This window comes from Guillardia theta (genome assembly GCF_000315625.1).
Source record: "Guillardia theta CCMP2712 unplaced genomic scaffold GUITHscaffold_280, whole genome shotgun sequence".
Taxonomy (NCBI): Eukaryota; class Cryptophyceae; order Pyrenomonadales; family Geminigeraceae; genus Guillardia; species Guillardia theta.
The window spans coordinates 21,697-35,208 of NW_005434396.1; the positions used below are offsets into that span (position 1 = coordinate 21,697).

General features: G+C 50.5%; 2 protein-coding genes across 2 annotated transcripts in view; one reads left to right on the forward strand and one right to left on the reverse strand.

Moving 5' to 3' along the window:
• Window positions 1-3,010, forward strand: part of GUITHDRAFT_156504 (hypothetical protein) — a 5,333-nt gene extending 2,323 nt beyond the window's left edge. The window contains exons 11-22 of the mRNA XM_005818649.1: window positions 34-88; window positions 331-414; window positions 736-828; window positions 878-939; window positions 1,257-1,347; window positions 1,393-1,451; window positions 1,641-1,683; window positions 1,745-1,806; window positions 2,199-2,232; window positions 2,380-2,451; window positions 2,561-2,612; window positions 2,851-3,010. Of these exons, the coding sequence (XP_005818706.1) occupies window positions 34-88; window positions 331-414; window positions 736-828; window positions 878-939; window positions 1,257-1,347; window positions 1,393-1,451; window positions 1,641-1,683; window positions 1,745-1,806; window positions 2,199-2,232; window positions 2,380-2,451; window positions 2,561-2,612; window positions 2,851-2,915 (772 nt within the window). The 3' untranslated portion in view covers window positions 2,916-3,010. The remainder of the gene's footprint in view (window positions 1-33; window positions 89-330; window positions 415-735; window positions 829-877; window positions 940-1,256; window positions 1,348-1,392; window positions 1,452-1,640; window positions 1,684-1,744; window positions 1,807-2,198; window positions 2,233-2,379; window positions 2,452-2,560; window positions 2,613-2,850) is intronic.
• A 247-nt stretch (window positions 3,011-3,257) lies between these two features.
• On the reverse strand, window positions 3,258-7,018 carry GUITHDRAFT_149110 (hypothetical protein; the record flags this gene model as incomplete). Its single annotated transcript, XM_005818650.1, has 18 exons — window positions 3,258-3,365; window positions 3,393-3,419; window positions 3,538-3,646; window positions 3,955-3,986; window positions 4,043-4,093; window positions 4,145-4,177; window positions 4,292-4,363; window positions 4,407-4,496; window positions 4,739-4,810; window positions 4,855-4,890; window positions 5,123-5,191; window positions 5,347-5,389; window positions 5,461-5,525; window positions 5,701-5,802; window positions 6,033-6,425; window positions 6,481-6,723; window positions 6,769-6,846; window positions 6,902-7,018. 18 exons carry the CDS (start codon window positions 7,016-7,018, stop codon window positions 3,258-3,260), a joined length of 1,740 nt encoding a protein of 579 aa, XP_005818707.1.
• Between the last annotated feature and the right edge of the window lie 6,494 nt (window positions 7,019-13,512).

Consider the following 13,512-nt stretch of genomic DNA (forward strand, 5'->3'; position numbering starts at 1 on the left):
TTGCTTCTTATCGCTGATTCTGCGACACAACAGGTACAGGTACACAACATGGAAGTTCAGAAAGATGATGATGAAGAAGATGGACGATGTAACCTTGTCTTGCTCCTCTCTTCGTTTCACTCCCTCCTCGTCCTCGTCCTGTCCTGCCCCTCCTCTCCTCTCCTCTCCTCTCCTCTCCTCTCCGATTTTGTCCTCTGCTCTGCTCTGCTCTGCTCTGCTCTGCTCTGCTCACCTCACCTCTCCTCTCCTCTCCTCTCCTCTCCTCTCCTCTCCTCTCCTCACCTCACTCTTCACTTCTCTGTTCTTCTCACCTTTCACTGCTCATCTCAGGACAACAAGTGTGACTGGAGTGTGGTTCACATGATGCTTCAAGACAAGGAGCTGAACTTGGAGACTAGCGAGGATCGACTGGAGGTGAGGGAGGGCGACCGAGAGAAAGATTGAAGGATAAGAAGGGAGGAAGGAGCAACGATGACAGGAAGAAGGAGCAGGCAGGAGCAAGGAGAGGAGAGGGGGGAGAGGGAAGAGGACGAGGACAACGAGGAGGACGAGGAGGCGCAGGAGGACCGGACAAGCAAGAGAAGGACGAGGAGGAGCAAGAAGAGGTGGAGCAGGAGGAGAATTCGGAGGAGCAGGAGCAGGAGCAGGTGCAGGAGCAGGAGCAGGCGCAGGAGCAGGAGCAGGAGCAGGCGCAGGCGCAGGCGCAGGCGCAGGGGGGGAGCTGATGATGTACAGGTGGCGATGGAGTTTCTGTTCACCGGAACAACTTCAGTGACGAGCACGATCTCTTGGCTGATGTGGCACCTGAGCGACAACATCAAGTTGCAGGTGGGAAAAATGAGATGGAAAGGAGAACTTGAAGATGACGACGATGCAGGACAAGGTTGCACAGGAATGTATCGGCTACCAGGCAAACTCTACTGAAGAGAGTTTTGTGAGGTGAGAGAAGAGGGGAGAGGAGGAGGAGTGGAGGAGGAGGAGAGAGATAGAAGATAGGAGAGCGAGGAGGGAAGAGGGAGATAGAAGATAGGAGAGAGGAGATAGGAGATAGGAGAGAAGAGGGGGAGGGGGGGGGGGAGGGAAGGGTAGAGGAGCGGAGACGAGGAGCTGAGAGGAGTTGAGGAGGAGGGGAGGGGAGGAGAGGAAAGGAGACAGCCGCAAGAGAGGAAAGCAATAGGAAAAGGGAGAAAGAGGAGGAAACAAATGTAACAAATTTTTATCTTGTGTTCTCATTCATTTCCTTGTGTTGTTATCAGGGATCTCAACAAGCTCCAGCTGCTAGAAGTTTGTCTCAAAGAAACGCTGAGGATGTACAGCCCAATTCACATCGGTCGGATGTGCAAACATGTAAGAGAAGATGAGAAATTTGCAAAGAGATTTGATGGATGATAGGACGATGTTGCCGGAGGGTATTCGATACCTCAAGGAGCGGATATCATGACAAATATGTGGTAAGATGATGATGATGATGATGATGATGATGATGATGATGATGATGATGATGATGATGATGATGATGATGATGACGGAAATGATGATGATGATGGTGATGATGATGGTGGTGGTGGTGGTGGTGATGATGATGATGATGATGATGATGATGATGATGACAATGACAATGGAGATGATGGCGATGTCAGGTGGGTTCACAGAAATGAAGACAATTGGAAGGATCCGAACAAGGTTAGCAATCATGAATTCCATTCATTGTTATGGTCATGTAAGCTATTTCCTTCTACTTCAGTTCGACCCGAATCGTTTTCTTGACTCCTCGGGCAACATAGTCAAACCCGATCACTATTATCCGTATGCTCTTCCTCCTCCTTAACTTCCTACTCCTGCTCCCGCTCGTAGCAGTCCCTGCTGCTCCGGCTCCTACTCCTGCTCTGCTCCTGCTCCTTCTCCTACTCCTGCTCCTACTCCTGCTCCTGCTCCTGCTCCTGCTCCTGCTCCTGCTCCTGCTCCTGCTCCTGCTCCTGCTCCTTCCTTCTTTCTCCTGCTCCTGCTGCTACCTTCTACTATACATTATTGGACCTGGCTCCTCCTCTTGCTTTTTTTCTCCCCTACTTCCTTTCCTCTTCTCTTCTTCCCTCGTCCCTTCTTGTTCTCTTCCTTTTTCTCCACTTTCCCCGCTTCCCCCCCTCTCGTCCCTCCTCCTTTCTCCTCTTCTCCTCTATTTCTCTCATGTTGTCGCGCAGATTTTCAATGGGTCTCAGAGGATGTCCAGGCCAGGTCTACCTGCTCTTTCAGACGTTTGTATGTTCTCACACATGGTTTATTTCCCCTCCTCCTCCTCCTCCTTCTCCTTCTCCTCCTTCTCCTTCTCCTCCTTCTCCTTCTCCTCCTTCTCCTTCTCCTCTCTCCCTCTTGCTTCTCTAGGCCGTTGCCTTCTACATCAGCAAACTTGTTGTCATCCGCCTACTCTCCTCCTTCCGCTTCTCGTCGCAGTCGGTAAAATATCATCCTTACCTGCCTGCCTCTCTCCTCTCTCCCACCCACCCTCCTCTTCTCTCCCTCCTTCCTCCCTGTCGCCCATGTTCAAGGGGTTGATGTACAGCAGCAGCAGGAGCCTCTGTTCAAACCCAGTCTCATGCTCCCCAACACACCAGCCGGTGAGAAACAAGGGAGGAGAGAAAGGAGGTTTGAGTGCGGGAATGGCTAAGAAGGAGGAGAAGGAAGAGACAGCGAAGGGATGATTGAGATGTTGTTGTTGTTGTTGTTGTTGTTGTTGTTGTTGTTGTTGTTGTTGTTGTTGTTGTTGTTGTTGTTGATGATGATGATGATGATGATGAGATGATGATGATGATGAAGGAGGCTTGTGCATCTGTATGCAGTTGACGGGTCTCTCAGAAATGAATTTGGCCGTGGCTCCTCGAGGAGACGAAGGGAAATGGTCGAGAAAAATCTCCAGCTGAGGTGCGAATCGGTGGCATAAGTCAACTTTGACGGTCGAAAATCAAATCGTCACTGAAAGTCAACTCGTCACTGAAAGTCATTCCGGCGGTCAAAGTCAACGCAGAGGCGAGAGATTGTGTCAATTAGTGTCAAAAATATGAGTGTAACTGCCATGTAACGGCCTCGCACAAGATGTCCAACGTGTCATTTTGGTTTGCTAGCCAAACTACCTTAAAATACAACACTTGTTCGTTATCTTCGCCTCTTCCTTCCTCGCCCTCGTCCTCAGTCCCCTCTCTCTCACTCTCACTCTCACTCTCTCTCTCCCTCTTACTCTCTCCCTCTCTCTTCCTCCCTCCCATCTAGACCGCGTCTCGTGCCTCATCTTCTTCTTCATCTTCTTCATCCTCATCGTTGATTGCCTCCTTAACTTCTTCCCCGACGTCGACGATCACAGCGTTGTGTATCTCCTGCAAACATCAAACTCTCAGTCTAACCTCACACTTACACCGCAGCAAGACAACCTGCATGCACGTCATGTACCCCAGCCTTGCGTCTTCGTTTGTCTCGTCGACGTCCATTGCTCGCTCAAACTAGAAGGAATCAACAACACATCGCTCTCTTCTTCGTCCTTCTCCTTACCATCTCCTTGGCAAGAGTGTAGTTCTTGACGTGCTTTCCTAGTAGAGTACCGTAGTTGCAGAGAGTCCGAAGATGGTCAGGGTCTAAGTTCAATGCCATGTGATAGTAGCTGCATGCTCGTGTCATCGAATGCTACGAGACTTTTCCTCCCCTTTTCTCGCCTCTCCTCCTCCTCTTCCTTCACCTCCTCATCCTCCTCCTTCATTTGCTTCATCATCATCATCATCATCATCTCCATCATCTCCATCATCATCTCCATCATCATCTCCATCATCATCATCATCATCATCATCTCCATCATCATCATCATCATCATCATCGTCATCATCATCATCATCATCATCATGAAGAACATGAGAAAGAAAGGCGATATCATCATCGACCAGGAAAACAGGAAGGAAAGAAAACAGAACTCACTATCTTGCTGACTGTATCTTCCCTCGCTTCTTCTGCAAGAACTTCACAGCAATCAGCAACAGCAAGATCTTGAATCCTCGCTCTTCACCTGCCCGTAGTTGCAGTAGTTGTCAGCTTCGTCAGGTTGGATTTCGATGGCCTGCCAATGCTCTCACGCACGATGGAGACGGAGCAAGCAGTCAGGCACAACCTTCTTCAACACAGCTTCAGCCTCATCGTATCTCTGCCGGTGTTGCAGGAACACAGCATAGTTCGACATCGCAGGAATACAACTTGCCAGCATGTCATCCTAACTATCACGATCGTCTTTCGCTTACTCAGTATCTTCAACTCTTACTGCAGCTTGATAATATTCCTCAGCCGCTGAGTCGTTCTTGAGCTTTTGATGGAACAGCAGTCCAAGTTTTCCCTGTCTTGGTAGTCAGAGCGAGTGATCAGTAGCAGCCGACAACCAAGATGGTCGAGTCTGTTGGAGAGATCGCAAGGGCCCGCTCATACATCCTCCTTCCCTCCTCCAGGGTTGCGAGGTTTGCCTCATACAGCTAGCGAGAAAGAAGCACGAATCAGGAGGCACTGAAAGAAAAGGGAGGAGGGAGGAGGGAGATGGAAAAGGGAGGAGGGAGGAGGGAGATGGAAAAGGGAGGAGGGAGGAAGAAAGCGGAGGAGGAAGAGGGAGAAAGGATGAGGAAGGAGAGAAGAAGAACAGGGAGGGAGGAGAGGGAGGAAAGGAGAGGAAGATTGAGACAATATGATATTGGACGATGATGATATTTCATCAGATTACCTGTGCCATGTTATAATACAACGAGATCTTCTCTTCATCGCTCAGCGTTTCAGGTTGTAACTGGAAAGCTCTCTGGAGGTTGCGTAACGACGTCGAAGAAATTCATCCTCAGTCACCTCATAGATCTGCATTGCCGCCTTTGTATCGTTCTTCTGCTTGAAGAGGTCAAAGGAGGGAGGAGGGGGGGAGAGGAAGGAACAAGGAGGAAGGGAGGAGGAGGAAGGGAGGAGGAGGAAGGGAGGAGGAGGAAGGGAGGAGGAGGAGTAACAGGGATGAGGTGTGAGGGAGGGAGAAGGAGGGAGGAAGGAGAGAGGAGGCAGAAGGGAGAGGGTAGGAGAGAGGAGGACGGAGGGAGAAAGGAGGAGGAGAACAAGATATTCTTACCGTATAGTGTAACAGAAGGCCATAGTTGCAGAGAGTAGTTGCCTCTGATGGGTCCAACTTTAGGATTTTCTTTCATGCCATGTCAGGAACAAGAGTAGGAGAATAGAGAGATCAAGCTACTTTGAAAATTTCCTCCGTCTTTGTGAAGTTTTCAAGTCGGTTCTTGTAGAACAACGCTTGCTGTCAACTAGTCACCTTGGGTATCCTCTATCGATTCCGATCACTTGATACAGGACATCGACGTTGGCCGGCTCCAACGAGGCAGCCCTGCCAAGTTCCCGAAGATTGACATGTGCAGTTGAGAATTCGATGAAGAAAAACGTCAAAGTCGCACTCACTTGTCGTACATCATGTGGGCCGTGCTGATGTCCTCCTCATACTTCTCTTCCGGATTATCCTCGTCCTTGAAATCGATCAGCAACGGCAGCGATGAGAGTCAGCAGTGAGCGAGGTTGCAACATGGCGCAAAGATAGAAGAGATTGTCCCCGAGGTTGCAAACATTCGAAACAAGTCAGGTCGAGAAAGCAAAACGTCCATGCCCGATCCCCCCTTGCAGTTGATGTTGTGTTCGACTCACTTGCGTCATCTCCAGGAACAGAGCGAAGTTGCAGAGGGTCTCAACATGGTCCGGCGCGATCTCTAGTATCCTCCGGTAGTACATCTCGGCTGCTGTAAAGTTCTGCTCGGTCAAATTCAGAACAGAGAAGCTGAAAAAGGCATCACAAATCATCCCCGAAAGCAAAACGTTAGCGTACGGCAAGAACCGCTCAACAACAGAAATCGGTTTACTCCCATCTTGTAGGACTGGCTAAGAAACATTACAAGATCGGAGACAAATCACAGCTCAGACAATCTCCGCCCTCATCTTCCAAGTTGAAGAGGGTTCTTCCTCTTGTGACGAGTATCAACCTGGATGTCTTCGAACGAGTGACGAGCTTTCTCGCAGAGTTCCTCTACGTCTTCATCCTCGTCGTTTGTCTCCTTCACGTCCATCCTCTTCAACTTCTTGCTGTCTGCCTCCTCCGAAGACATGGCAACCGGGCTGGATTCCTTTGCTTCCCTTGTTTTCCTCGTCTTTCCACCTGAAGTCTCATGAACAGTGTCTGTAGAACCCAAAGTCTTGTTCCCTTCCTCGACCTTCTTGTCCTTCTTTGACTTCTTCTTGTCTTGCTTGGCCGGCAGGTCAAACCATTCACTCGCCAAGTTCTCAATAGTCGGCATGACCCTCTTCCTGATTTCGTTTTGCTCATTCTTCTTCTTCTTCAACTTCTCCAGCTTCTCCTTTTTCTGCTCCCCCTTCACCTGTAACAGCCATCACACCCTCCCTCCTCCCCTCTTGTACACCATCTGCACTCACAGCAGGAGGGTCGATGTCAAAGTCAAACCACTTGAGCCTCTTTATCGCGTCATACGTCCACAGGATCTTGTCCAGGAGCTTTTCCAGCTTCTTTGGGTCGTCCCTGCACTCATCGATCGTTGCTTGAAACACGTTCCTGTTCTTCAGCCTCCTCTTGAAGTACTCGATCGCCTCCTCCTTTGGCTTCACCATCTTCGGCGTGTACTTGAAGTGATAGCAAAGAGTCCCGTTTACCTCCAACACCTGCCCTCCCCTTCAAACTCCTCCCCCTCCCTCCTGTCCTCTCACCTTCCCCCCGTAAGTTTTCGTCCAGTTGTCTTTCAGAGGCCATGAGCGCGGGATGGTAGACAGGGACGGACTTCCTCCCTGCATGCGTGAAGAAAGTCACTCATCTCATCGCCCTGCTCTTCGCTCGACTCACCCGCAGGGCAAGCAGACCATGACAGCTCTCGTTGAACCGGCGGCCATCACACGCATGAGCAGGACAGGGCTGGAGACCGGAGAAGTCGAGGAGGTTTGTGGTAGAGCAGCGCAGCATGGATCCCACGATAGCAGAGGAGAGGAGATACGACGCCACGCCTCCGACCGCCCAGTCTCCCGTCCTGAACCTTCCATGCCGTCTCCTCGCGTTGTCTTTGCTGGTTCTTGACTCTCCTCCCCTTGCGCTTCCATCTTGTAACTTTCCTTCGTCTCCTCCTCTCCCTCCTCTCCCTCCCCCTTCTCCTCGTCCTCCTCTTCTTCCTCCGTGCATAATCGTTCACGCCATGCCGGATCCGCCCCAAGGTTCTTTAAAAGTAAGTTTTAGTATGAAGCATTAAAACATTTTAATGATACAGATGTGACTTTATATATAACTCAAGATTGTAGAGCAATACCGAGAATTATAAAATCGTTTTACTGGGGCTCGGGTGGAATGGCGTACTGGCGGGAAGGGGAGGTGGGAGTAGTAGGACGGGGAGGAGGGGGAGGGGGAGGGATGGGGTGGTTGCGAGAAGGAGGAGGAAGGAAAGGAGACAAGTCGGGCAGGAGGGTTGGAGGAGAGGAATCAGGAGCAGGAGGAGACGAGAGGGGAGGAGGGGGAAGAAGATGGAGCAAGTTGAAGCTTCAAGCTAGTAGGAGATGCAATCGTTGCAGGGCTGGGGGGAGGATTGGACGCATTGCAACAGCGCATCTTGTGTATCATGATGCGTGTTGAGGGAATGGGTTTGTGTCTGACGGATCCTCTGACTGATCCTGTGCAGGAGACGTCCATCTGAAGAGGGAGGAAGCGGGAGGGATGGAGAAGAAGAGGAAGAGGGAGGGAGAACCGGAAGGAGAGATCATGTAGAGAAGCCCATATCCTATGGTTGGAAACACCAATTTCATCCTGCTCCTCCTCCTCGTTCTGCCATGCACCAGCTACGTACCAACTGGGCATACGCACGCACCTTGCCCTTGTGGATGGAGGAGGGTGTCTCAGCTGTACCTGCGAGGGGGTTCAACGATGAACGAGATGGAGGATGGAGGTAGACAATGGGCGGAGCAGGGACGTACCGTGAAGCTGCTGCAGGAAGAGATTCTCAGACGTCAGGGCTCCCAGTGCCGAAGAAGATCCATCCGTTTTTCAGGTTCGATGATGCAGTTGCAGGTTTGAACGAAGAGCTGACAAATTATCAACCATGGCAGAAGTAAGATGGAGGAATCGAAGACGGGCAAGAGATATGTTCCGACACCCCTCAAAGTGCAAAGAAATGGTAGCTGAGGTTTATGGCGGACTGGTTTGACAACTTCCGCAGCTGATGTTGAAGCTACGGCCAACGATGCTGAGAGTGAAGACTTCGATGGAGAAAAGAAGTTCCAAGATGTTCTGCTTGAGATCAAGAAGAAGTATCTTGACCCAGATGTGAAAGATGACAAGAAGTATGTGTCAAGAGGAGCATGTACTTGTCCTTGAAACAGCATGTTCACGGATTGTTACCAGGAGAAAGAAGCCCAGGATGTCCATGAACGGCCAACTGACCTTAGAGCAAGTGCGACTTCAGTTTGTCTGCTGAGGTTTGTTATGATAGTTCTCGTTAGGCACAAGCTGTTGAGGCTGTGCGGGATGGCGAGAATTTCTTCCTGACCGGTTTGTGTAATTGCATCATTGAAACGACTTCATTTGAACAATATCACATTATTGACATTGCTACCTTCTATTTAACAAAAATAACATGCCGTCCACCTTTCTGTTATGATTTCTCGCGGCAGGGAGTGCGGGTACTGGCAAGTCGTTTGTTCTTCGACACGTGATTCAAGCGCTGAAAAGGAGGCATGGTGGTGGAGTCCACGTGACAGCAAGGTGATTGAAGTTGAGATGTTTGAAAGTTTGTCTTGGAGCTTGTGTGGGTTGATAACAACAAAGTGACATTGTTGTAAGAGGATCAGTCCCGAATGAAATCTATGTGATATGATGTTGAAAATTGTCATTCCCTTCTCTTGGATGAGCTTGTCTGATCCTTTTCCCAGCACTGGCGCTGCTGCTGTCCTTATTGGTGGAACAACTATTCATGCTTTTGCGGGGATAGGTGATAGTTTCACTCATTTCCTCTCCTCCCTGCTTTGCTCCACTCCCCTAGTCCCTGCTCTGCTCCCCAACCCTTCCCCTTTGCCTCCATTGTTACCTCTTTTTCCACTCCTTTTCTCCCTTCCTCTCCTCTCCTCTCCTCTCCTCTCCCTTCCTCTCCTTTCCCTTCCTTTTCTCGACCTCATCTTCGCATTCCAGGTCTGGGTAAAGGGGATCCCCATACTTTGGTGAAAAAGGCAAGAACCACAGCACATGGATATCTTTGCAGCTGAACTCATATTATTCTCTCACACGACTCGATAGCATTTACACGTTTCACATGCGGAATGTCATTCTCATCATAATTCTGCGACAGCAACTCACGAACCATTTCGACTTCTTAGTCCGTGTGTACATTGAAAAGTCACTTTGACACTTCTTCCGAATCATTGTCTTGCTTTTCGCAATGTGACGAGCTGAGGCAGGTTTGGGCAAACAAGTTAGTATCCTTGCGATGGCAGAGGACAAAAGTGAACGATAAGATAGTGTGTTGCTCGAGATTTGATGGGTCAAACAGGCGATTGTTATCGACGAGATCTCAATGATCGACGCAAATCTCTTTGACTCCATCGATTATGTCGCAAGACAACTGAAAAATGTGATGAGAGTATTGTGAGGATGATTTTGATCATATACCACAGAAAAATCTCCCGTTTGGTGGGATACAGCTTGTCGTTTGCGGAGATTTCTTTCAACTTCCCCCAGTCTCGAATGATGGTGAGAGTTGCTTCGAATGCTGCAAGTAGAATAGTTGAAGTGTTCTTGTGGTGGTGCTGCTCATGATAATGGAGATGATAATTGTGATGATAATGGTGATGATGATGATGACGACGACAACAACAACAACAACGACATAAGTGATGATAACGTCATTGTGACGTTGGCAATGATGGAGATGATGATGATGGAGATGATGATGATGGAGATTATGATGGAGATGATGATGCTTGTCTGCAGAAAAGAAGAAATTCGCATTCGAGAGTCAAGCATGGAAACATGCGATAAAGACAACAATCGAGCTTCGCCAAGTGATCGTTTGAAGACCACCCACTTCAATCTCACTGTTGAACTTGCAGGTCATGAGGCAGGGGGACGACGAGTTTGTCAGGATGCTGAACGAGCTCCGCTGGGGCCATGTCAGTGCAGCCAGTGCGATCGCGCTGCTGAAGTGCGTTGGACGACTGTGAACGCCATACATCTTGACTCACTCGAACATGTCAGCTGTCAAAATCATCGCCCCGAACAGAATGCCGATGGTGTTACGATGACCAAGTTGCATCCTTACAACGTGAACGTTCGGGCAGGTGTGTGCTTTGTTGTGTAGTGTGTTGGTTTGTTTTTGTGCCGTTGATGACGATCAATCGAAAGAAAATGAGAAACATCTGAGATCGCTCCCGGGAGAGAGTGTGGACTTTGTTGCTGAGGACAATATCAAGGTTGCTGACGTCGTAGCCAGTCACTTGCTGACCTGAGAAATTTCAAACAGAGTGGCAAAAGTCATCACCAGCTGAGGTTGGAGTCTTTGGGGGTTGAGAGAGTTATTTCTCTCAAGGTCAGATTCCTTCGAGTCCTCCTCCTCTTCCTCTTCCTCTTCCTCCTCCTCCTTCCCCTCGTACTCCTTCTCCTCATTCTCCTTCTCCTTCTCCTGCTCCTGCTCTGCACTTTCTTTGTTCTCTTCTCTTCTCTTCCTTATGAGCATAGGAGGTACGGGGAGGAAGGCAACAGAAATGATGATGATGATGATGAGGAGGAGGAGGAGGAGGAGGAGGAGGAGGACAAAGAGTCGGAAGAGGGACAGAAAGAGGAGAAAGAAGGATGAGGACGAGGACAGGGACAGCAGCAGCAGCAGCAGCAGCAGCAGCAGCAGCAGCAGCAGCAGCAGCAGCAGCAGCAGCAGCAGCAGCAGCAGCAGCAGCAGCAGCAGCAGCAGCAGCAGCAGCAGCAGCAGCAGCAGCAGCAGCAGCAGCAGCAGCAGCAGCAGCAGCAGCAGCAGCAGCAGCAGCAGCAGCAGCAGCAGCAGCAGCAGCAGCAGCAGCAGCAGCAGCAGCAGCAGCAGCAGCAGCAGCAGGAAGGCTCGTTAACGTCATGGTTTCAGATCGGAGCGCAAGTGATGTGCCTGAAGAACCTTGATATCTCGTCTGGGCTGGTCAACGGGGCAAGGTGAGTTTAACCATTGAAACTCTGGTGGAAGGATTGAAATTGTGACGATGTAATCGAAATCACGGTGAAAAGATTGAAGCTATTATGGCATGTTTCAATATATGATGATATGATTGAAACCTTCACGATATGATTGAAATCTTGGTGACACATTTGAGATCAGAGGAGTCGTGGTTGCCTTTGAGCAAAACTCAACCAATACAAGGAAGTGTCTCCCCAGGGTCAAGTTTGCCTGCGGCATCACCATGGTGCTTCTTTCTCCTCCTGTCTGTACATGCTTGTGACTTCAGTTGTAGACTATCACACAAGAAGTCTGGACGCTATATGAGGCGGACCAGGTACAGCCTCCTCCTGCTCTTCCTACTCCGCTCTTTCTCCCTCTGCTCTTCCTCCCACGCTTCTCACTTTCCATCTTCCTCTTCCTCCTGTTCCTCGGCCTACAGGTCTCCTCCTACTCCTCCTTCTCTCCTACTCCTCTTACTTCTAGCATTCCTGCTCCTGCTCCTGCTCCTGCTCCTGCTCCTGCTCCTGCTCCCCTCACTCTCCATCCCTCACGTTCTGCAGGTCATTGCAGAGAGGAAGCAAGTTCCGCTGTCTCTTGCCTGGGCTGTCAGTGTGCACAAATGCCAAGGTAGGCTAAATCTCGAGGAGAAGACTTGAGACAGGAGGTGACGTGGCAACAGGGATGACCCTCGACCGAGTCGAAGCGACGCTGTCACAGGTGGGACGAGGAACAGGAGGAGGAGGCGAGGAAGAGAGGGAGATGAGGAGAGTCGAGGGGCAGGGGCAGGGGCAAGAGAAGTTGCACAGGCAGGGGCAGGGGCAGGAGCAGGAGCAGGAGCAGGAGGTAAGTAAGAGCATGAAGTGAGGTCCTGGCAGGCATTCGATCACGGAATGGTGTATGTTGCGCTTTCTCGCGTCAAATCTTTGAAGTATAAAAGCTTCCTCTGCTCTGCCCTGCCCTCCTGTCCTGTCCTCTCCTCTCCTCTCCTCTCCTCTCCTCTCCTCTCCTCTCCTCTCCTCTCCTCTCCTCTCCTCTCCTCTCCTCTCCTCTCCTCTCCTCTCCTCTCCTCTCCTCTCCTCTCCTCTCCTCTCCTCTCCTCTCCTTGCCTCTCCTCTTCTCTTCTTCCTGCTCACTGCATGTTTCTCAGAGGTCTTCGTTTGAATGGTTTTCTTCCTTCAAAAGTCTCTGCCCATCCGGCTGTCATCGAATTCTATAGGTCAAAATCCAAAAGGGAGAGAGGAGAAGAGAGGAGAAGAGAAGAGAAGAGAAGAGAAGAGGAGAGGAGAGGAGAGAAGAGAAGAGAAGTGGGGAAAATAGAGGACAAGACAGCTGACGAGACGAGGAGCAGCAGCAGTTTTGTTCTCACCATCTGGTAGGAGTCTGGGTTGTGTTCCTCCCTTTGAGAATTCGACGAACGTGACAATTCACAAAACTCTGATCGGCGACGCTGAGGGGTTTGAAGTCTCGTTCCTATTCCTCCTTCTCCTTCTCCTTCTCCTTGTCCTGCTCCTTCTCCTCCTTCTGCTCCTCCTCCTGCTCTTGCTGCTCCTCCTCTTCCTTCCCCTCCTACAGCCTCTCCCATCTCCTGGCCCTCTCCTCCATCGCCTCCATCACTACCAGCTCCTTAACTTCCTTCTCGATCTCTACCCTTCCCTCCTCCTCCTCCTCCTCCTCCTCCTTCTCCTCCTCCTCCTCCTCCTCCTCCTCCTCCTCCTCTTCCTCCTTCCCTGACTAACCTTCTTCTTCCAGAGACTTCCAACAAATCTCGGAACGAGAACTCTACGAGGACTCGAATCTCCCAGAGTTTCTGCAGGAAGACCTTCAGAGCAAGAAGAACAAGACATCGGCTGCCTCCTCCTCCTCCCCCTCGTCACGGGCCTTCTCCTCCTCCTCCTCCTCCTCCTCCTCCTCCTCCCCTTCACGTGAAGCGAAGGCTCGTAAGAAGGATGATGATGTTTTTCCGATGGAAGAGAGTCAGGAGGAGAAGGAAGCGAGGAAGAAAGTTAGGGTGACAAGAGGAGAAGGGAAGGAGAACGAGCAGGAGCAGGAAGAGCAGCAGCAGCAGCAGCAGCAGCAGCAGCAGCAGCAGGAGCGGGTAGCGACTGAGCTGAATGTGGCAGAGAGAGAGGAGGGATGGAAGGAGGAGAACAGCAAAGGCGTTGAGAATTCGAAGGAAGAAGTCAATGAGATTCAAACGACGTCAGGACTTGAATCATCTGGTTTGATCACTGCACCCTTCTTTCCTCTCCTCCCCTCCCCTCCCCTCCCCTCCCCTCTCCTCCCG